The sequence below is a fragment of the Populus alba genome, chromosome 10, assembly GCF_005239225.2.
Source record: "Populus alba chromosome 10, ASM523922v2, whole genome shotgun sequence".
Taxonomy (NCBI): Eukaryota; Viridiplantae; Streptophyta; class Magnoliopsida; order Malpighiales; family Salicaceae; genus Populus; species Populus alba.
In genome coordinates, this window is record NC_133293.1 from 1,955,833 (window position 1) to 1,980,960 (window position 25,128).

The following is a 25,128-nucleotide window of genomic DNA, read 5'->3' on the forward strand; positions in this document are numbered from 1 at the left end:
ATAAATAAATTTATCTGAATTAATTTAGTTAAAAAAAAAACATTATTTTAAAGAAAAAGATTTGATTTTTTTTTACACATTATTAGTTCATTGTCAACGCTCCAGAGCTAGTCAATATTAATTTTTTAAAAAAATACATTAAGAGTGTGGAAAATGTTTTAATAGTGTTATTAAATCTAACTAAGTGGATTAATTTTTAAACCTCCACTCAATTCCTTATTAAGCTCAAGTAATGTAAGTCTAGAACTATGTCATACACAAGCGTTTAGGTCTGGCAAACCTACGCGCTTTAAGGCTGGCTGCCAACACAGACTCAGGCAAGCACCTTGGGTCTGGTAGACATGCCAGACCCAAACGCCTTAGGTATGGGAAAATATGTCTAATTTGATAAACAACAAACAAATAGAAAAATTGTTCACTCTAGTTGTTAGGAGAAGGAAAAGAAAGAAAAAAACACAAACAATGCAATAATTCAACCATTATTTATCTACACGCGCCATACCATGTGGGAAAGGGCATGGCTATGCATCTAGTAAGACCGTGAATGACTAGATTTAGCCACAAGAAAATGTCAAACGTGTCTCTTTAATTGCACGGGTGCCACCCATTTGCTGAAGAACAAATAGAAAGCCAAAGAAACATCTTGCGAAAAGATGAGAAATTAAAAGTGAAATTACCATTACAATCTATAATAAAAACTCTCTTGATATATAGTGATTTGTCCACGTTATTTACCTTTTATTATAATTGTTAGGGCTAGATTTTAAATCAACAAGTTATTATGTTGATACGTCAAGTTAGGTTGTGAGACCTTATAGCCATAATAAAAATTTAAATAAATATGAATTATATTATGCTATAATTATGATTACAAAATAAACTAAGAGAATGTTAAGAAATGTGGTAACGATTGCTTTTCAAAAAAATTTTCGCTCGAAAATGCATCAAAATAATATTTTTTTAAAAAAATATTTTTAATATCAACACATCAAAATGATCTGAAAATACTAAAAATTATTAATTTAAAGCAAATAAAAAATATAAAAATTTATTTTTTTTTTTCAAAAATACTTTTAAAATACAAAAACTAACAAACCCTAAGAGTTGACTTTTTCATTATACATGCCTTACCATTCACACTTTTAACTTTTGACCGCATATTGTAATTTTTTTTGTTATCAATGATTGTTTTTCAATTATGTCTGTTAGTGTGTTGTTTTTAGTGTTTGTGAAGTTGATAATCCATTATCTTTGTGTTCTCCAAAGAGTTAAAGGTTTTTGTTAGATTTTGAAACTTGGCTAGAGGCTAATTTAATTTTAATGAGATATAATTTGAATTTAGAGTATAAAACATAATTAAGAGAAAATGGATCAAAATAAAATAAAAAATAGAAGAAAATCATATGGCCAATCTTAAATTCACATGAAAATATACTTTTTGGTTGACCGATTTTACTTTTGCTAAATTTACTATCCCTTTATTTTTTAAAATTTTTGTTTTTCTTTAAAATTTTATTATATTTATTTTTCAGTTCTCAGGTTTGAAAAATAAGACAAATATTTGTTGGCCGATTATATTTCAATAAAAAAAAAAAAATTTGGTGTTAATAGGTTAATTAATGAGAAGTTCTATTGATATGTTTTGAGCCTTCATCTCACTGAAAAAGATAAATTAGGACCGAAAAAAAAATATTTGCTTTTGTATTTATTAACTAATTTAGGGTTGTTTTAAGTTGAGAAATTGATTTATTGAAATTAAAAGAGTGTTTAATTGATATTTTTAGATATAAACATGTTAAAAATAATTTTTAAATTATAAAATTTTTAACTTGATTTTTTAACCAGGCTAAAATTTAAATAAGCGAATGACATATCATGTAATTATCTTATTGCATAAAACATGTTCGCTCCTTGAATATATAAAAAATGAAAGGCAAGAGAGCATGTCCCATCTATTTGACCCTGGAGCCCGACCTTTTCTATGTTTTTATGTTTTCAATTGTATTTTTGTATTTTGATTTAAATGTTCTATAAAAAAGTTTGAAATTATATTTCAATTATTATTCACTTTTTCATGATTATTATATAATATTATAAGTTTTTATGAGAATGCAATTGTTTTTCAATTATTATGTACCTAATATGCACAACAAAAACCTTATGAATATTCAATGAAAATAATTATTTTATTGTTTAAATTTTAATAGATTTTGACATGATTTTATTATATTTATCAAATTTTAAAATTTCTTATTTTTTCACGTGGTTGCTACGAGATGATCAATTCATGATTTGATTTTTTTAACTCAAGCTTGCTTTCAAGATTATAATGATTTTTTCATAAAAAACAATATTCCTCATAAGAAAGTATTTTCATCAAAAGTAAAATAAATACTTGAATAAGAAAATTTAGATTTGTTTTTAATATACTCTCTTTCTTTTTTATTTCAAATCCATATATTTTGAGGAATTTGTTTTTTGCTGTTGTTTTTTATTCAATGAATTTCAATTTTTGTTGTCCAAACAAAAAACAATTGCATAAATGAGAAACAGAATTAAAAAAAAAAAACATATTTCAACTTAATAATCTTGTTTTCTATTTTTTCTATAAATATTTATTTTTATAATTATTTAATTAAAAAAAATAAAATTTAAAAAGTAAGGTTATTGGATTATAAATTGAATAAATTAGACCGGTTTCACTAGCTAAATCTAAAATATTATTTTTTAATATTTTTTTATAAAAAATATTAAAAAAAAAAAACTAGATCCAACCACCAAGTTGATTTTGTTACACCAAATTAACTTCCACGCAAATTATTTTGAAACCCTAATTAGAATAGCAACTAGATCTATGGGTTATTATATCGACCGTATTTGAATTTAATAATATTATAAAAAAGTACTCGGCGGCAATAAATAGTTTAGAACTGTTTTAGAACGGTAAAGGAGAGAGAAGCAGAAGCTGTGTGGTTTTGATTCATTTATCCACAAACTCCCCAATTTCATTCTCTTTATTATTTATTTATTTATTTCACTCTCTCTCTATGCAGAAAGAATGAAGAAAAAAGAAATGAACATAAACAGAAAGTAGCTTACAAAATGTCCCTTCTTCGAAAATCTTTAGCTGCAAATTCTTCAATATTCACTTCTAGCGAAGCAGCCACAGTAGCCATGATTCACTCTGCTTCTCATAGAGTACGAAACAGTTCACACACCTTCTCACCTTTATTCGTCTGTTACCTTGTGCTATCTGTCTTCACGGCACATCTTGTGTTCGATAAAATGTCCCAAAGAAACTTTGCTAGGATTTTCTACTTAATTCACTAGTGTTGACTTTGTCTTGTATTGTTTGATTAATTTAATTCAGGTACTGTTGCGAAGAAGTAGTTGTTCTTCTTTGAGGACTGCTACTTCTGTTGACTTATTTTATCGAAGAGGAAGCGCTCTCTCTATCTTTAACACTGTTACGCACTATTCTACGAGTTCTAGTGACGATTTCCCCCCCTCTTCAAAGCAAAGATCTCGAGGGCCGGTTATGGCTGCAAAAAAAGCATCGGGGGGTGTGTATTTTACCCCCTCTTTAGTACTTAGATGATCACGTTTGCTTGTTTTTCAGACGATAGTGCTCGAGATATCCATAATTGTAATAATTCACTAAGGGCTACAAGTGTTTTTATCCAACTAATTAGATTGTTTGGCTTTAGGGGAAAAACAAGAAGAAGGGAGGTACAAGCATACAGTTGATTTACCTAAGACAACGTTTGGGATGAGAGCAAATGCTTCGGTGAGGGAGCCTGAGATTCAGAAACTATGGGAAGATAATCAAGTGTTCAAGAGAGTAGTTGATAAGAATGAAGGGGTGGGTGGTTTTGTTGCTGTCCTCGAGTGTATGTTTTCATACGTGGTATGAAAAAATTAGCTTACTCTTTAGTTACTTTGTCAGGAACATTTTGTTCTTCATGATGGCCCGCCTTATGCCAATGGCGAGTTACACATGGGTCATGCCCTTAATAAGATCTTGAAGGATGTAATTAACCGTTATAAGGTGTGTTCCCTTCCCTACTTATAAATTTAGGCATTACTCCAAGTTCCTTTATGCTTTTATTTTATTATTATTATTATTATCAAGAAACCTGACCATCAGAAATCGAGTTATTAGATAAAATGATGAATTCCAATTCATAAAAGTTTCAACATATAATAATTAATCTGATTTAAAGTAAAAAAGAAATGATAAGAATCGCTAAATTTATGGGCTTTACTATGTTTCCTTGCTGAAATGATTAAACACTAGAAAACACAGGAAAGCAAGAGGACTGCAAATCTGATAAACTATCCACCATTTCATGCTCAATGGCTGTATTTTTTTCATGATTCTTGTGATCATACATTGATGTCATTTTTGCATGTACACATATTGGCTATGTAATAACATCAATAACTTGAGAATGCTGGCCATCATCGAGAGATGTATCATGGTGTATGCAAGAGCCTTCGGGCAGTGATTAATCTGGAAATAATTTAGCTTCCTCTTCTGATTTAATCCAGAGTAAAATTATCTATCTAATTTTTATTTTTTATAATATTGTCAGATTCTTCAAAATTACAAAGTTCATTATGTGCCTGGTTGGGATTGTCATGGCTTGCCAATTGAGTTGAAAGGCAAGCATTGTTACCTTTTCTTGTGCTTGTTCTTCTTCTGCAGTAAACAAGATCTTACCATGATGTGTTGATTCCTATGTTACAATTTCAGGTGCCAGAGCTTGGTTATAACTGTGAAATTTGAAAGTTGTATAAAAAAATTATACTGGTGCTGATGATTTAACTATATAGTATTATACTAGATGTTGTATTTTGTGTTTTAATAACATCAATTATGACACCCTGTTTAGCTTCTTTTTTTTTTTTAAGAAAAAGATTTCTTTGAAATGAGGAAACCGGCATTTTTTTTGGGATGTCCTTGTTGCCAAATCAATTCTTTGGATAAAAAAAAGGGGAAATTGAAAGAAAAGTTGAGTTAAACAATTGCAAGTTAACTGTCATTATGAATCCACAGTTCTGCAGTCAATGGATCAGGAAGCAAGAAGGGATCTGACACAATCAAAATTAAGAGCTAAGGCAGCCAAATTTGCTAAAGCAACTGTCAAAACTCAGATGGCATCATTTAAGGTTGTAGCCTATTTATCTGCCCTTTGCTAAGTATTGACATTTTCTGTTTATTAACCAGTAAATTTATCTAATAGACATGGTTTTATTATCTTTCAAGAGTTGGTGTAGTGACATTTTTAGTTGATTTACTTATTTGCTAGGTTTTTTTTTCATTGTTAAGTTGATGCTTGCAGCGCTTTGGAGTGTGGGGAGACTGGGAAAGGCCTTATCTAACTCTAGATCCAGAATATGAAGCTGCTCAGGTAGCTGGTACAACTTTTCTCCATTGCACTTGCATGCATAAAAGTTAAAACCAAAATACTAATTCAAAAGTCTACATTTTTGTGTGTAAGTTGGTACATTTCAGGTGCTAGACAAGTGCAATGTAATGAATTTCAGTAACTTCTAACTCAAGTGAAATACGATGGATCAAATTGTTAATGCTGTATAAAGAATTATCATCTTTTTCTTATTATCAATGCATAATTTTCTGGTAGGTTTTCGTTATGGTTAACTTTCTAAGAAATAGTATCATTTTATTTTTTTGATAGATTGAAGTGTTTGGCCAGATGGCCTTTCAAGGATACATTTATAGGGGCAGGAAACCAGTTCACTGGAGTCCTTCATCACGTACTGCTCTTGCAGAGGCTGAGTTGGAGGTATATTACATCCTCTTGCATACTAGCATGTTCTTTTCTTGGTTTTATGTTGTACCTCATTGAAAGAAATTGTATTTATGCATTCTTAATATTTTGAACTGATAAGACTTCTAAATGATGTACCTCACTGAAAGAAATTTTGTTTATGCATTCTTAATTTATAGAACTGATAAGACTTCTAATGTGCTCTATTGATGGTTTCTGAGTATATTGGTACAATAAACTGTATCCGAATATGTTTGCTAATTTTACTCTTTCTTATCTGTACAATCCTTGTTTTGGTTAGCGCATAGAAACAACATCTTCAGATTTAGATATGTTTGCTTAATTTTAGTCTTATGTGTACAATCCTTCTTCTGGTTAGTGCTTGAAAACATTGTCTTCATATTTTTCTACTCAATGGTATATAAACCATCATTTAGCCATTATTATGACTTTTTATGTACGGTCTGGAATTTCTTTCCCTACTCTGCTTTTGAGCCATGTTTCATGATTTAAAGTTGTGATGGGAGGTGTAAACCTATAGCAAGTTTCTTACAAAGTCTCAAAACCATTTTTCACGAACTTGTCCTATCTTTCAGAATTTGCATGGTATCATTCTGCTGGTTAACTAACTGGAATTTTTTTTTTCTGCAGTATCCCGAGGGCCATGTTTCAAAAAGCATATATGCCATATTTAGATTAGTGAGTGCACCTCCAACTTCAGATGGGTTATTAGAGGAATTCTTTCCAGATTTGTGCCTGGCCATATGGACTACAACTCCCTGGACTGTTCCAGCCAATGCTGGTGAGTCCTTACCTAGTCGGGCTTGCAACTCATTTATTGCATATGATGTCAGTATTTGCATAGGTAGTTCATCCCTTTTGTTCTACTAATTTAATGCAGTTGTTTTTAATTTCACATCTCATGCCTGAATCTGGAATTTGCGGTTATGTTGTTTTCTCAAACCATGTACATCCATTCGATATTTTAACGATTTAATCAGTTTGATGCCTTGGTATGCATGCCTGTGTGGGGGGATCATTTAGATATCGTCATGTATTAATGGTCATTAATACCTGGTTGAACTTCATGTTGCCTATACTAACTGCCACCAAAGTGAATTTTTCCAACCACCTTGAATTTGGCCACCATTAAGTTAAGCAGTAAGTATATCCTTAATATTGCATGTTTTTTCTTCTGAATACTACTTTATCCCTTGAAACAGGTAATAGCATTAATTTTTTTGGGAGTCGTGAGAAATTAGACCTACATGATGGGCCATGATTTTATTTTTTGCCTGTGTTTGTTGCAGAGATTTTTTTATCTCTTTGGTTAAGATCTTTATTGATCTTTTTTTTTTGTTGAGCAGCTTAGAAATGCCTTTTTTGTGTGATTATTTTGGATTTGTCCATTTGAATAGTGACATCAATGCAGTTTGGTAAATTCATACTTGCTGGTGAAATGCAGAGGGTGCTGATCCTACCCTTGTTTGTTCATGTAGTTTTTTCAAGAACTAACGTGCTCATTGCCCACCCACACCCCCCCCCTCCCAAAAAAAAAAAAAAAACGAGCTGAGATTTGTTCAGCTTGTTAAAGAGGTTTTTGGACCTTGTTGGATAAAATGTGTAGTTCATTAGCACATAACTTCGATCATTTAATTCTCTCTGTCCTAATCTTTTTGGGGTATGTTCTCTCAGCTGTTGCTGTCAATGCCAAGCTTCAATATGCTGTAATTGAAGTGCAGTCATTTTCAGGAGATGCTTCTACATCCTCTGGAAATAAGAAACAAAGGCTCGGACATGTTCTGAAGGAACAGAAGAAACCTTTTCTTATAGTAGCATCTGATCTTGTGCCAACACTAGAAGCAAAATGGGGTGTGAAACTAGTTGTCAAAAAAACACTGTTAGGATCAGATCTTGAAAACTGCCGGTAAGATATGAAAAATAATGTGTATTTATATGAGAAAAAGCTCATGGAATGTAACTGATTTGACATCTCTTTCCTCAATGACATGATGTCTTTTTTATATGAGTAAAACAACTGAATTCACACTCCACAATGTATGGATGATTAATTAATATTATTATTCAGAGACTAATATCTGATTTTGAATTTTGGTTTCAGGTATATTCATCCAATAGATAAGAGGGAATGCCCAGTTGTCATTGGTGGGGATTATATTACAACAGAATCAGGAACTGGACTGGTGCATACAGCTCCTGGTCATGGTCGGGAGGATTATGTAACTGGCCTGAAATATGGACTACCTATAATATCCCCTGTAGATGATGACGGGAAGTTTACTGAAGAAGCCGTGCAGTTTAGTGGACTTGATGTACTTGGGGATGGAAATATTGCTGTCATGAACTACCTGGATGAACAAATGCTCCTTATCATGGAGGAATCATATCGTAAGTTGGACTCTTTCCCTTTTAAGTGATGGCGAAGTTAATATTTCCTGTCTGGTAACGTGTTTCTACTATGAGTATAACTAACCATGCTAGTGTATAAGAATCTGTCTTTTCTCTTATGCAGAGCACAACTATCCATATGATTGGAGAACTAAAAAGCCCACAATATTCAGAGCCACTGAGCAATGGTTTGCGTCAGTAGAAGGGTTTCGCCAGTCAGCTATGGAGGCAATTAGCCAAGTGAAATGGATTCCACCTCAGGTTTTGATGCATAGTTGCTTTGGTTGTATTCTGATTCAATATGCTAGGCTCTTTCTATGCTTGCATTCTGCAAAGATACTACTGTTGATAACTCACTATGTTTAATTATGCCCTCTGCACAAAGTGATTACTTTATGGAAGTTATGTGGTTTCTGTTATCATCATTGTTCATTAGTAATAAGGCATATTTTCTTATTTGGTAATATTCCATATTTTCTGTATTTTCAATGTTTGATATAGTGGGAATAGTAAAGGCAGTGTGAATCCTCCTTTTTGTGGTTTCTGTTATCATCACTGTTCATTAGCAATAAGGCATGTTTTCTGTAACAGAATGGTTTGAATTACCTTCACCTTTCGACTAGGCTTTCATTATATAGGAAAAGTTGTGTTGTACATGGCCATTACAAAGAGGGAATCTAGGAATTTAAATAAGTTTCCTCTTTCCTATCAATCATTTATATTCTTATTCCAGCATACAGCTGTAACAGCTGTATGCTTTCCTATTTCCTATTCAAGCATACAGCTGTAATAGCTGTATGCTCTGTATGCTTTCCTGTTTCCTATTCAAGCATACAGCTGTAATAGCTGTATGCTTTGACTTAAGGCTTTCTATTGACATCCCCCCTCAAATTGATGCGGGCTGGTCCATAAGCAGCAATTTGGTAGCAAGAAAATGATGACGTTGGCGGGTGAGAGTCTTGGTAAAAACATCAGCCACCTGAAGATTGCTGGACACATGTGGAAGTGAGATAGTCTTTGTCGCATATGCGTCCCGAATGAAGTGGCAATCCACCTCAATATGCTTTGTGCGCTCATGGAAGATAGGATTGGCGGTAAGATGAATAGCACTGGTATTATCAGCAAAAAGAGGAGTAGGAGTGCGCTGCTGAAAACCCAGCTCAGCAAGGAGCCCGTGGAGCCAGATGATTTCGGAACAAGCTTGGGACATAGCCCGGTATTCAGACTCAGTAGAAGACTTGGAAACACGATCTTGTTTCTTGCTCTTCCAGGAAATAAGTGCAGGACCAAGAAACATACACCAACCAGTAATGGAACGGCGAGTGTTGGAACACCCGGCATAATCACCATCACTATAAGCAATAAGATCAAGGGAAGTACCAGCAGGATAGCAAAGGCCACGTCGAATTGTGCCATGAATATAACGAATGATGCGGCGAACAGTAGCCATATGGAGATGCCTTGGAGAAGCCATAAACTGACTAACCTGCTGTACGGCAAAAGAAATATCAGGTCTAGTGTGTGTAAGATAGAGTAAGCTGCCCACGAGTGTACGATATGCAGCTGGGTCTGATAATAAATCACCCTCATCTTTGCGTAGCTTGAGATTAATTTCCATTGGAGTATCAAGGGGTGGCAAATGTTGGAGACCAGCAGCTGCCACCAAGTCCATGGCATACTTGTGTTGGGATAAAAAAATGCCATGGGAACCAGCATGAATCTCTAGACCAAGAAAATATGTGAGAGGACCTAGATCCTTCATGTGAAAGGATTTCTGCAAATGCTGCTTGAGTTGATCAATCAGAGCGAAATCAGTACCGGTTATGACTATATCATCAACATACACCAATAAAAACACAACTCCATTTGCAGTCTTACGTAGAAACAAAGAGGCATCATATTTACTTTTGAGGAAATCAAATTGAAGAAGGACAGAAGTAAATCTCTCATACCAAGCACGAGAAGCCTGTTTGAGACCATACAAGGAGCGGCGTAACTTACACACAGCAGAGGTAGGAGTGGAAAATAAGCCAGCTGGTGGTCGCATATATATATCTTCAGTGAGATCACCATGAAGAAAGGCATTCTTCACATCCAATTGGTGCAAACACCAATGTTGGGATGCTGCGATGGCCAGAATTGTTCGAATAGTACCCATTTTAGCCACTGGAGCAAAGGTCTCCTCATAATGTTCTCCATATTTTTGATGGTTTCCAAGAGCCACCAACCGTGCTTTATATCTGTCCAAGCTGCCATCAGCCTTGATTTTAACAGAATAGACCCATCGACACCCAAGAGGAGTCACACCAGAAGGACAATCAACAATATCCCAAGTCTGATTAGCTTCTAGAGCATTTAACTCTTCCTGCATAGCCTGCTGCCAGCATGGTTCTGTAGCTGCCTGTGAATAACCAGTAGGGATAGAAATAGAGGATAAAGTGACAGAGAGAGCAGCAGTAGAATGATGTGCCACAGATGAGGTAAATCCATACTTAGCAGGTGGTACATATATTCTAGAGGAGCGGCGTAAAGGAGCCAAAACAGGTACCTCAGAAGCCACAGAAGGCTGTAAAGGAGGAGCAGATGACAAGACAGAAGCTGAAGGGGGCAGCACAAGAAGTCTTCTTTTGTACACCAAATGTGGCTGGAACCTGTCAACTGGAACACTTTGCAAAGGAGAAGAGTCATCAAAAGAGGGTAAAGAGGCAAGAGAAGTGGCTGAGGATGAAGACAAAGGAAAGAAACATTGATTTTCAAAGAAAATAACATTTCTGGAAACATGAACGCGATTAGTGTGTGGATCAAAACATAGATAACCCTTTTGAGTAATACTATATCCAAGAAAGGCACACCTAATTGACTGAGCAGAAAGTTTATTTCTATGAGGTGGAGGAAGATGCATGAAGCATACACACCCAAAGGTGTGAAGATTGTTGTATATCGGATGGCAATGATGAAGCCGAAAATATGGAGACTCTAGACCTAAGACTTGTGAAGGAAGTCTATTGATTAGATAAGTTGCTGTAATGAGTGCTTCTACCCAAAACTTTGGAGGAACAAAAGATTCAATGAGCAAGGTACGAACCATATCCAAAAAGATGGCGATTCTTGCGTTCTGCTACTCCATTTTGTTGAGGAGTATAGGAACATGATCGTTGAGAAACGATACCATTAGATTGCAAGAATGATTGGAAAGCATGAGACATATATTCCCCTCCCGAATCTGATCTAAGTGTCTTAACAGTGGCAGAAAATTGAGTGTTAACCAATGCCAAGAATAGTTTGAACATAGAGAAAACTTCTGATTTGTTCCGCAAGAAATAAACCCATGTATAGCGGCTGTAGTCATCAATAAAAGTGACAAAATATCTGTAATTTGCATGAGAAATGACAGGACTAATCCCCCAGACATCACTATGAATTATCTCAAAAGGGTTTGTGGCTCTACTGCCAGCAGAAGGAAAGGGTAAAAATTTTACTTTTGCCAAGTTTACAAGTAGCACAATCAAGGAACACAGTTGAAGCTGAATGTTCTTTATTACTTATTAACCCAGATTTCAACAAATGAGAGAGGATTCTAGGATTTGGATGACCTAGACGTTTATGCCAAACTTCATTGGACACTTTAGGTGCAGTACAAAAGAAAGCTAAAACAGAGGAAGGAAGCAAAGTGCGTGGAATAGGAAGTTGGAGAGAAAATAAACGTCCGTGCTTAGGCCCCTTCGCTATCAGCTGTCCGGACATCTGATCCTGTACAATACAGCCACGATTAGAGAAGTTTACATCACAGTTATTGTCCACAAGTTGACCTATAGAAGCTAAGTTTATAGCAAGCTTGGGTGAGACATAAACATCCTTTAAAAAGGGAGGTACATCACCAACAGCTATGATGGGAAGAGTACTACCATTGGCTGTTTGAATATGTGAGGATCCACAATATTTGCGGAAATTACTTAACCCATGCAAAGAGTTTTTCATATGATTGGAAGCACCTGAGTCTAAGATCCAAGTAAGGGCTGAAGAACCAGTACCTTGAAGGCCAAGTGTGGAGAAAGCACTCACAATCATTTCTTGCACCATCTCTCGGGTGAGTAAATTTGCTCGAGGCTGAGTCTGTGAAAAAAAGGAACCAGCAGCAGTAACAGCAGCGTGATAAGCTTTGTTGGGGCGTGGAGGAGGACGAATAGGACACTCCTTAATGATGTGGCCCAGCTGCTTGTAGTAGTTGCAAATTTTATGAGGACAATGGGGAGCAATATGTCCATACTTCTTACAACTATAGCATTGTGTCTTGCTCATATCGCGACTCTTCCCCTTGTTGTAAGCAGAAGCAGCATAAGCAACTGAGACACTGGCAGAGGCAACTCTTGCTTGCTCCATAATGGTTTGAGTATGGAGACGCTGCTCTTCACGCAATAGTTCTCCAAAGCAAGCATCCAAGGATGGAACAGGATCGCGATTGACTAGAGAGGCACGAACGGGTTCATATTCTGGTCGCAATTTCATCAGAAATTGGTCTCGTTGGCTGATTTTATGGACTTGTTGCACTGCCAGCACATCTTCTGCAGAAACCTTGGCTGTAACAAGATCAGAATAATCACTCCATAAAGCCAGAAAACCACAATAGTAATCTTGAATAGAAAGATCTCCTTGGGTATAGTTGGCAATAGCCAACTCAAGCTGAAAACGCCTAGCATTGTTGTCTTGGTTATAAACTTGAGTGAGATGATCCCACATAGCCTTTGCAGATCTATAAGGACGCAAAGAAAGGATCAGATGTGGCTCCATAGAACTGAGAATCCAGGACATTATTTGTGCATCTTTGGCAGCCCATGCTGCCTTAGCAACCACAGATCCTTCAGCAACCATGTCTTTGTCACTGCCATCTATATGGCCCCATAACTCCTTTCCCTTGAGAAAAATCTCTAACTGGAATGTCCAGGCAGCATAATTTTTGCCAGTAAATCTGACACAAACATTATCTGACTTCTCCATATAGCTATGACTAAGAAAGAACAAAAAATCTTAAGAATTCTGTGAGAAAACACCAAGCTCTGATACCATAACAGAATGGTTTGAATTACCTTCACCTTTCGACTAGGCTTTCATTATATAGGAAAAGTTGTGTTGTACATGGCCATTACAAAGAGGGAATCTAGGAATTTAAATAAGTTTCCTCTTTCCTATCAATCATTTATATTCTTATTCCAGCATACAGCTATAACAACTGTATGCTTTCCTATTTCCTATTCAAGCATACAGCTGTAATAGCTGTATGCTCTGTATGCTTTCCTGTTTCTTATTCAAGCATACAGCTGTAATAGCTGTATGCTTTGACTTAAGGCTTTCTATTGACATTCTGTATTTTCAATGTTTGATGCAGTGGAAATAGTAGAGGCAGTGCGAATCCTTCTTTTTGCTTGTTTTGTTTTACATGGTTTCTTCTCTAGGACCATGGGACAATATAACTTCATTTGTATAGTATGTATTGTCATAGTTTCGCTTTTGTGTGTTTTCATACCTGAATACCTCATCTCCTTTGAAAGGATGTCAGCAAGTAGTGATGTGACAAGTTTTGGAAACTTAGTTCTTGAAGCAAATATAACTTTTATCCTGGGGGATTTCATTTTTTAATGTAGGAATTCTTCACCTAGATTGTGGTGAAGATAAATTTCAATGCAGAAGTGAATAGATACCTGGATGTATTGCATGGCTTTGTGGTTTCCAAAATTGATTTGGATTGTCCAACAAAAGGCCTCTGTTTAATGCCCGTCACTTAGCCACGGAACTAATTTATGAAACCCAAGCAATTGCCTTTGTTTCAGAGTTTCGCTGAATTTTCCTGTCTAACCATGCAAATCCTGTTCATGTCTATACTCTTCCTACCAAGTCCATCATATTTGGCACGTGCTTAAATGTAGTTGTTTTTTCAACATACAGTTTGTTAGCAAAACCATGAATATGACACCAAGGTGGCTCTTCCATCAAGGTTTGATTGAGCATGTTTAAAGTTTCCATATCTAATGCTAGGTGCTGGTATTTCCCAAAAATTTTCAGTCTGGATTGTCACTTCTGTTAGAGCCTTGAGCTTGACCTCTTTTGGGAAGTGAGTTTTTCTTAATAGATTTAGTTATAAAGTTTTAGTAGTGTAATTGTTTATTCACTGCAGTGCAATTATTAAAGTGTGTTTTTCATGATTGTCGAGGATGATGCAAGGGAAAAAAATTAGAGCTTGTGATTTTTACTTGCGTGGTTTTTTATATTTGAATTTATTTTCAGCTTCTGTTTGTCATTTTACCAATGGCACTGTATCTAATCGGTGATCTCTTGTTTAAATGTATGGCCGTTTTTCAGGGAGAAAACAGAATAACTGCAATGACTTCAAGCCGCTCTGACTGGTGCATATCAAGACAAAGGACATGGGGTGTCCCCATTCCAGTCTTTTACCATTTGAAGACAAGGGAACCACTTTTGAATGAAGAGACTATTGACCATATCAAATGTAAGTGATGAAACATACAAGGAAGATAAAACTAGAGTTTTTAAGCCGTAAGGTGATAGACTTATCTGTAGAGAAATATAGAGAAAACTTAATAGTATTTTAATTAAATTTGAATAATAGTTTTCATCTTTATAAAATAAACTAGACATCCTATTTATATTAGTTCTAAAATCCTTTATGTAAAAGGATTCCTAATTAAAATTAAAATTAAAATCTTTTATAGAAAATGATTCTTAATTAAAACTTACCTAATTAATAGAATCCATTTAACATTAGGATTTCTAAATAGTAAAATACTAATTAAATTAAAAGTTCTAAGCTAAGTAGGAAACAAATAATTAAAATCCAAAATTAACTAGGAAAATAATTAAAACTATAACTTCAAGCTTCATATGAGATGCTTTCAAGTTTTTTATAGATTTTTTTTTAGGTTTGACCTTGTCAATCTCACCCAATAACCCCTAAGATAATTGTTCTTCGGTAGTATCTTTCATTTGAGGAAAACTTGTCCTCGAGTTATCTGTTAGAAATTGAACTCTTCCATTCCAAATGAACAATTACTTTGAATATAATATTGTAGCTAATTTATTCATGAAGTAGCATGTCTTGGACCTGTAAACTTCAAATTTTAATTTATGGCGTGTATAATAAAGAAAAATTCATATTTGATGATGTTATACTTTCAATTCCATCGAATTCCACGTGTAATTCATTCCTATATTTTTCTACTTCATACTTGATTTCATCATTATTTATGCCCTACAATACTTCAATTTTTGTATTTAAAGGAACACCAAAATAATCTTCCATAATGTCCCTAGAAAACTTGTCAGATAGTACCGGGTCCTCCATGTCCTTGTTTGGAAAATCTTTATCATCATATCAATCTCCTTCATGGTCTCTATTAGGTTCATATAGAACATCCTTGTCATCGAAAAGTTCTTACTCATCCTAACCTTCAATCACATTGATTAATTTGTCTCTCGGGTTGTGGTTGTTTGTCTTGATCTAACAAGGTTCATCAGCCTCCATCAAGTTCATCTTCACCAACTCTTAGACAAATGGTTGTCTAGGAGGAATTTTAGGAATAGGTCTAAGATAAGGTCGGCCTGAAGTAAGTCTTCAAGTATGTTTCTCTCTTTGTGATTCTTGCTCGTGCCTCTTATAAGCCAAAATAGATCTTCTTCATCAAATGAATACCCGTAATCATTATGACCATGAGGATTTGCACGAACTGGTTTTGTGATAGGTTGGCAGCGGGCTTCATTCTTGACCCGTGCCTCTTTTCTTTTCCGGTTCATGTTTGCGTGTAGCCCTAATGCCTCAAGTCTGGTTGTAAGGTCATCAAATCTAGCATTGATGTCACCAAACTTGGTTTGCATTCACCCCTCTAAAAATGCTATCACTACTAAATGATAATCTAGCAGATCCCAAACAACCCACATCCTCTGATCACCATCATGGAGATGGTTGCCATCAATTGCTCCATGATCATCTTCACGGTTTGCCAACAATCCAGATTCTGACCTGCTTTGATACCATCTAAAAGCGGCCTATAACGAATATAAAATTAGGGTTCTCAAACCCAAAGTTTATAGGCCTAACTGTAGAGAAATCTAGAGAAAATTCTGTGGTATTTTTATTAAATCTGAATAATAGTCTTCATCTCTATAAAATAAACTATACATCCTATTTTTATAAGTCTTAAAATCCTTTATAGAAAAGGATTCCTAATTAAAATTAAAATCCTTAATAGGAAAAGATTTCTAATTAAAACTTACCTAATTAATAAAATTCATCTAGTATTAGGATTTCTAAATAGTAAAACACTAATTAAATTAAAAGTCCTAAGTAGGAAACAAATAATTAAAATATAGAATTAACTATGAAAATAATTAAAACAGGAAACAGTAATTTCAGACTTCATATGAGATGAGATGTTTTTGGGTTTATCTGCAGATTTTGTTTTTCTAGTTTGACCTTGTCGATCTGGTCCTTTAACTTTTGGGATAATCATTTTACATAGTAAGTCTTCTAAAAACAGCAAAAACTCCCCCCCCCTTTTTTTTTTCCTTTTTTTCATTAAATTTAATCTCTGGTTTGAAGTAGATAATGGTGAATAATCACTTTATTGTAATGATATTTCTGCATCCATAATTTTCCCCCCTCCAATTACTTCCATTTGTATCAGGTTGCATCTTCTTCTTTCTATTTCTTTTGTTGTTTTTTTCAAGTATGCAGACTTAGCCTCCTATTTGATTAGTGATAGATTCCCTTACAGCTCAGTTTGTGATCCTGGCTTTATTTTTTCTGATCACCATCTGCAGCTATAATAGCCCTCAAGGGTAGTGACGCATGGTGGTATATGAAAGTGGAGGATTTGCTCCCAGAAAAATATCGTGATCAAGCGTCAGATTATGAAAAAGGGATGGACACAATGGATGTCTGGTTTGATTCAGGTATTATAAGACTACGTAGATTGCAGACCTTTACCATGAACATGCTCACAGAGTACTGTGTTATTATATTGTAAACTTTTCCATTTGACAATGTCAATATTATATTTTTCTGTTTGTATGAAATATAGCAGTTTCATGTTACTTCTTATTGCTGTACGGATATTTTAATGGCTTCTTCTTCACATGCTGCATGCATTCTCACTTTGGGGTAAAGGGGGAATTAGACTTGTTATGAACATGAGTGGAAGATAGTCGAGATAAAACAAGGGTTATTATTATTACAATTCCTGGCAAGCACTTAAGTTGTACCTCTTAGAAAAGGTATCTTGTCTGTGATTGACCTGGTTTGGAAATGTTTTTGGAACATGTGTAACAAAATACTTCAATCTTTTTTCAATGATTGATGTTAATCTGGGAACATTTTGTCGTTAACTTCCATTAAAAGGGATAGGAGGGTGGGTAAATGTTGAACTTTCAACGACTTCTGACCAATGTGAAGCCTGCAAGGTTATAATGAAGCCCACTTGGATTCAGTTGCTTAATTTTTGCACGCTTGTGCTTTCTCTGCTTCACTCTAATTGTGTTGCATTGCTTTTCTTAATAAGTTTTGCTTTTCTGTTGCTCCATAGCTGCATCATTTGTAGTATCCTGCTTAAAGGTTACAAATTTTTCTGTTGTGGTTTGAGATGTCTGTGTTTTTACTTGCCCCGCCTATTTTCTATGCTAGGTTTCTTAAATTTATTTGTTGCTCACTGCTATTTCAGGTTCTTCATGGGCTGCTGTGTTGGGAAAAAGTGGTGGCCCCAAATTTCCTGCAGACTTGTATCTTGAAGGTACAGATCAACATCGTGGGTGGTTCCAGAGCTCCCTGTTAACCAGTATTGCTACAAAAGGTAACAGCCATCTGATCTAATTGGAGTTGAAAAATGCTATGATGATGGTTTTTTTTTTTTCCTGAAGAAATTGTTTTTCTGTCTTGAAAATGAATCCTTGTAACTGTTATTTTTGTTTCTGCTATGTTGGTAAACATGTATGTCATCAGGTTCTTTTCATTCATTTTATATCATATGCCCCCAAGACTTCTACAGAAAAACTTATGTCCTTAACTCGGTAAAATGCCCACCTAAACATAAATTTCTGTCTTGAAAATGAATTCATTCTGTTGCTTCTCTTTCTACAGGAAAGGCTCCATATACCAGTGTTATTACTCATGGATTTGTATTGGATGAGAAAGGTTGTAAGATGAGCAAATCATTGGGTAATGTTGTAGATCCACATACTATAATTGAAGGGGGAAGAAACTCGAAGGTTAGTAATGGTGCATAATAATTCAAGACATTTTCTGTGGGTGTTTTCTCATGTAAATGATTTATTACTAAAATTTATTTCTGCTCTTGGCAGGAAGCACCTGGCTATGGCGCTGATGTCTTGCGACTCTGGGTTTCTAGTGTAGATTATACAGGTGATGTCATGATTGGTACTCAAGTCCTTCGGCAAATTTCTGACATATATAGGAAGCTGCGAGGAACTTTGAGATACCTTTTGGGAAATCTGCATGACTGGGAGGTAAATTCAGCTTTCCTCGTATAATTGGAACTCTTGATTTTGAAGGCAGTTTTATTATGGAAAATAAAGCTATGCAGTTCTGACGTAGCTAGAGCCATTACCATATTTACTCCCCTCTTCCTCTGCCCACTATATTGAAGACTTTGCTATTAGCAGGCTGGCAATGCTATTTCGTACAATGATCTTCCCATGATTGATAAGCACGCGCTATTTCAGCTGGAAAATGTTGTAAACACCATTAGAGAGAGTTATGACAACTATCAATTTTTCAAGATATTTCAGGTACATTTTGTTTTTTATTGCATTCTTGGCATCCTATAAATATAGTCCTTTGCATTATTGCTCAACCAGGTAGTGAAATCAGGTTTTGCACTTAGCAAGGTAACAAGTACACAGTAACATAGAACTAAAAATTAAAAAAAGCTCAACAATAACTTGCATGCATGCACGTGAACTTATTTGACCAACATTCTCGAAAATGATTTACTTCTGGAACCCTTGAACACTCAACATGTTTGTCTTATTGATATGAATTAAGTTGAAAAATTATAATCCTTGTAGATTTCAGAGGGAAGAATACAATGGGCAGGGCACTGCTCTGCTCTTCGAACAAAATGACCAAACCCAACTTCTAGGGTATAGTATGTTGTTGATGACCTTCCCCATGAAAAAATGAAAACTAATAAAGGAGTTCATGACACGACATATAGTGTGGTTAAAAACTAGGGTTCTCAAACTCTAAGGCTGTAGAGAAATTTAGAGAAAAATCTCAAATATTTTATTAAAAGTTTAAATAATAGTCTTCATCTTAAAATAAACATAACATCCTTATTTATATTAGTTCTAAAATCATTCAACGGTCGAATTAAAAGTTATGCTTGATATACCAAATTGCATCTTGGACACTTCTTAAACTAAAAACCTAAAAATCTTAATCATTAATGAAATAATGCAATAAATATTATTATGTCAAGAATATGGAAGAAACTTTTCATGGCATTCCCTTCTACTTTCAAAAAACTTGCCCTCGAGTTGCCTATTAGAAATTGAACTCGACCACTCTAAAAGTATAACATTGTAGACATTCATGAAGTTGCCTGTCTTTGACATGTAAACTTCAATTTAATTTATGATGTATAAATGCGAAAGAAAAATCCATATCTAGTGTTATATTTTCTCTTCCTATGAAGTTCACTTTTAGTTTCTTTCCACATTCTTTTACTTCAAACTTGAGTTCATCATCATCTATGATCTTCAACACTTCAACCTTTGTATGTAAAGGAATACCAAGATATTTTTTCATAATTCTTTTAGGAGAATTGTCAAAAATTGCCATGTCTTCCATGTTCTTGTTTGCAAGATCTTCATCCATAACTGAAAGATCATTGTTTGCTACTAGCTTCTCTAACTTAAGGTTAAAAGATTGAAACGGTTTGTCACATCCTTTTTAGTCACATTATCTTCAACATGATTAGATAACTTTAAAATACTTTCACAAAACTCCCTTATGTTTTTTCTACTTACCTTTTGAAGATAAGAAAAATAATAATAATTTAGTTGTTTATCTATCTAATATAAAATTTCTTCATAATCATCTTGTATAAATTTCAAAATTAATGATTGTCTCAAATCTTACCAAGATAAATTAATTGCATACCAATACGAGTTCTAACTTCTAGAAATTCAAACCACCATTCTTTAGCACCATAAGAAAGTTTGCTTGCCATAAGTCCTATCTTTTGATGGTAAGGAACTTTGTTGAAATAAAATTAAGCTTCCAACTTGGTCAAATAGTTAATAACTCTTTCTTCGAAAATCTCCCATCATATAATGGAATCTCATCAAATTCAGGAATATGGCTAGGGTTTGGCATGTCTCGAGGTACGTCTTCAAGCAAGTTCCCCTTCTCTTCACAATCCCTGTTTGCACTACCCTTTAGTTGAGCTAAATCTGCTATGATTTGCTCCAAACGATCAAAATGATCTAGTTTCTACTTTTGAGCCTGCACAATGCACATAGGGCCTCCATTCTTGCGTTGCGGAGTGGGTTGCTATCATTTTCATCCATCAAAGAGACCAACCTGCTCTGATACTAGTTGATGTGGTGTATGGTGTGAATAGAAGTTAGGGTTTTCAAGTCTTAAAGCTACAAACTAGAAAAATTTAGAGAAAACTCTATAGTGTTTTATTAAAAGTCTAAATAATAATTTTCATTTTAAAATAAACTTGACATCCTATTTATATTAGCTCTAAAATCTTTTATAGAAAAGAATTCCTTATTAAAACTAAAAATTTTGTATGAAATTATTCCTAATTATAACATATATAATTAATATAATCTATCTAGCATTAGAATTTTGAAATAGTAAAATCTTAATTAAATTAAAAGTCCTAATCTAAATAGGAAAAAGAATCCAAATACAATAAAGTAAATAAAGACAATTTGTAAAGGAAACTCCCGGGCTTTATTTAAAAGTCTTTTTGATCTCCGTTCATCATGAATTTTAACCTAATAAGAAACAGGACATTTAGAATATTTTATTAAAATATCAGCTCAATCAAATGATTAGATTAAAAGTTATGCTTGATCTACTAAAATGCGTCTTAGATTCTTTTTAAATTCTTCAAAACCTAAACATCTTAACCATTAATGAAATAATGCAATAAACATTATTATGTCAAGAATATAAAAAAAAATTTCCTATGTCGGTTTAGGAATAGAATTACAAATAATTTAGTTAGCTTCAAGCCATGAGATAAGGAGGCCCATAACAATGCATGGAATTGTATTTTTGTTATTCATTTTAAGTTGACCTATGTTTATTTGATGCACAAATTTGCTTTGCTTCCTTTAGGATGTCTTAAAAGGGTAATTTTTGTTGCAGATCATTCAGCGGTTTGTTATTGTTGACCTATCAAATTTCTATTTTGATGTTGCCAAAGATCGACTTTATGTTGGGTAATTCTTCAATTGTTTTACATTATCATGGAAATTTCCCATTTCATTTTTTCTTTTTTCATCTTGTGTTATAACATGATGTTGGATAGGGAAATATGAATGCTCAGATCAAGATTGTTTGATTTGGATTTATTACTTGGGACTTTTAGTAATTAGTAGAAATTTAATAATGAAGGGTTTAATAAATATAAAATTTCAACAAAAAAATGCACAAAAAATGTTCAGAGAAGCCTTGCTCTGCTCCCCATCACCACAAGTTTTTCTTAGTGCTTCAAGTCATGCATATATAAACTGCAAATCTAGGTCACTCTATACAGCTAAGTAAATGATTTTCAGGGGCACAACAAGTCATACAAGGAGAAGTTGCCAAACAGTTCTTGCTGCACATCTCCTTTCCATTGCGAGGGTAATTGCGCCCATATTACCTCATTTGGCTGAAGATGTGTGGCAGAATCTTCCCTTTCAATTTACTGTCCAAGATGGTTCTGCTGCCAAGTTTGTTTTTGAATCGAAGTGGCCTGCTCCCAATGAAAAACGGCTTGCTTTTCCTGTTGAAGAAATTGGCTTTTGGGGAAAAATTCTTGAGGTAATCTCTCATTTCACTTGATGATAACATACTAACCGTGCATTGTATGTTAGGTGCAAATTCATTCTTTTGCATTGATCTTCAACTTTAAGTTTACTTCTGTTTGCTGTACACAATATTTTGATAGCACGAGTTTATTTCATTAGCAATGGATTGTCTCAGATGCTAAAACTGTAAAAAGTTGCAAGTTACAATACAATGGTATGGGAGTTTTCTGTAACACCATTAATTTCTCTCATCTTTCTATTGAATTATATCAAATTGGGGGGGGGGGGGGTCCTTAAGATGTTTCTCTCTGTTTTGTTTTCCAAAGTCTGTGTCCTTTTGTAGTTATGTGCAAATAATTTGATCATTTTGCTTGTCCTTCATGGTGTTCGGAATCAGATACCTGTGAAATCTGCCCCACCTATTACTAGTTGCACCATGACAAGTATCACTAGAACCAGGTCCATCATCACCACCCACCCGAGGAAGAGCTAGACCAGAAGAAATTTGTTTGGGGGCAGGGGGCATGGTTCCCCCTTCAATAGAAGCTGTAGTTTCACCTCTGCCATCACTGTGACAACTGTCGCTAATGTCCACCATCATCACCATTTTGCTATCACCCACTATCACTACCACTATCGCCACATCCACCCATCAACACCAATGCTACCACAAGGACAATATAACACTCCATTCCCCTTCCTGATTCATGTGTAGCAAACAAGCTATTATCATTCGAAGGTTCCATTATGTATGATACTTAAATATGCAACTATGCAACTAATGAATATGCAACTAATGAATTGAATGGCTGCATGCTTGATCATAACATGCACTTAATATGAGACCAATGCTGATTAGCCTATTGGTTGGTTATTTTACATTATTTCAAAAGGAAATACTGCTCGGTCTTTTCATTCAACAGTTTAAAGTTGCTGAATATCGCTGATCATGTTTACTTGCTTCTGACTTTGAAATGATTTGACCAGCTGAGAACCGAGGTGAACAAAGTTCTGGAGGTTGCTCGTGCAAGCAAGTTGATTGGGTCCAGTTTGGAGGCAAAGGTTTATCTACATACTTCTGATGCCAGCCTTGCTTCTAGATTACATGAAATGTGCACAGCCAGCAATGACGCTGATGCATTGCATCGCATATTCATAACATCCCAGGTATGTTCATTTCCTTTTTTTTTTCAATTTACAGTTACTGTTACCTGAGTAGTTCAATTCATCTATCCACAATTATGGCTACTTTTATATACCCAGTTAGTGACATGTAGAGACCACCAAACCCAAAGTTTGACAGAACCCTAGCTCAACCTTCTCTCACTCGAGCAGTCACAGGGACAAACCATCTTCAAAAACCCTTGGGCTTCGATTCGAGTGGTGAAAGTGAGATAGGACTCTATTAGAAGGTGAAGTTTGGGTTTGGTGGCCACTACATGTGATTGGTAATCTTCCTCGCTGCCTTATAAAGGATCTTGGGTTGTCAGACTATTATCTAGATTGATCGTTCAATTTCCCTCTTCTTTCTATGAAGTTCAATCAGTTTCTGCAAGTTCGGAACAGAAAATCGATCAGTTTCTTTAATTAGTATTATCTGTTTTCCTTCTGTGTCAGTATCTTATTGCTTGAACTGGTAGAACGTTTCACTATTCTTCCCCTCGGGTCATTTATATGGTAATGTGCAGGCGGAGATGCTTCATCATGTGGAGGATGAGGTTCTTAAAGCTATTCCATACAGTGGTGAATATCTCATTCAAGGAAGCAACAGAGTGTGGATTGGTGTGTCGCGAGCAGAAGGCCTGAAATGTGAAAGATGTTGGAATTACACACCTCAAGTTGGTTCTTTTGTGGAGCATCCGACACTTTGTGGCCGCTGTTATAAAGTGGTCGCTGTCCAACCAGAACCTGCCGTGTCTGCAGCCTGCTGAGACTAAAAATTAATAGAAGCTGGACTGCATAAAACCCAGTTGCCAATGAAGCAAGGAGATGACTAAAAATTAATAGCCTTTCTTTTCAATTGAGTTGGCTAATGCATTTCACAAGTTCAGAGGTGACAGTTTTGACAAATCAAGTAGATTTCATTGGACGGCGGCACGGTCAATCGATATGGTGTACAGTACCGTGCTGGATAGAGAAAAATGAAAGCCAAACATGTTTTTGTTCTTGGTGCCTATATTTGTTGCGTATTCGAGTTACGCATTTTTATTTTTTCTCTAATGAAATTGGGAATTTGTTTTTGATAATTTGCAAAAGAGAATGTCTTGTGCAGTTGAAGAATGAGAAAAACCCCGGGGCTTGGATTTGAGTGGAAAAAATATTCAATCCCGCAAGGGTGCAAGTCCGTAACCCATCAACCTGGATTATTATTTCTTCTTTTTTTTTTCAACTTTTCAAACCAAACCCAGAATCAAGACTGATAACCATACCAATATCATAATATCGGTTGATGTTAACAAAGAGAGAGAAAAAATGAAAAAGAAATTAAGTCAAGAAAATAAATAAAAAAATCTTTTAAAAAATTAAATTGAGAAAAAAAAATGAATTGACTGATTAAAAATTCAAGGAAAAAAAAAAACCATTCTAGTTTTAAAAGTTTAAAACCGATAAAACTGGACTGAAGGGGGGAGAAAAGAGAAACGTATAAACAGTAAAAGTTTTTCAGTACTGAATCAGTGATCGCAAAGCCAAAAACAGCCGGACCCCTGCTTTGTGTCGCTGGTTCCCCGTCTCGCAATCCGCCATCGCTAATCTCTGTCTCGCTATCATCTCAATCTACCTTATCCACAGCCAACCCTCAATCTCTAGTCTTGACAAACGCAACAGTCTTGACAAACGCCACCAATATATCTGGATGTGATACACA

The 25,128-nt window shown here is 34.9% G+C and overlaps 1 protein-coding gene across 1 annotated transcript; it reads left to right on the forward strand.

Annotated features, from left to right (window-relative positions):
• The first annotated feature begins 2,923 nt into the window (after positions 1 to 2,923).
• Positions 2,924 to 24,603, forward strand: LOC118036976 (isoleucine--tRNA ligase, chloroplastic/mitochondrial). Its single transcript, XM_035042846.2, has 22 exons — positions 2,924 to 3,198; positions 3,371 to 3,563; positions 3,708 to 3,862; positions 3,947 to 4,048; positions 4,596 to 4,665; positions 5,060 to 5,172; positions 5,346 to 5,414; positions 5,703 to 5,810; positions 6,447 to 6,597; positions 7,491 to 7,722; positions 7,918 to 8,204; positions 8,329 to 8,465; positions 14,559 to 14,706; positions 17,034 to 17,165; positions 17,930 to 18,058; positions 18,346 to 18,473; positions 18,567 to 18,731; positions 18,888 to 19,013; positions 21,616 to 21,689; positions 22,026 to 22,275; positions 23,250 to 23,429; positions 23,951 to 24,603. The coding sequence occupies exons 1-22, from the start codon at positions 3,103 to 3,105 to the stop codon at positions 24,191 to 24,193; spliced, it is 3,288 nt and encodes a 1,095-aa protein (XP_034898737.1). The 5' UTR covers positions 2,924 to 3,102; the 3' UTR covers positions 24,194 to 24,603.
• Positions 24,604 to 25,128: the final 525 nt, after the last annotated feature.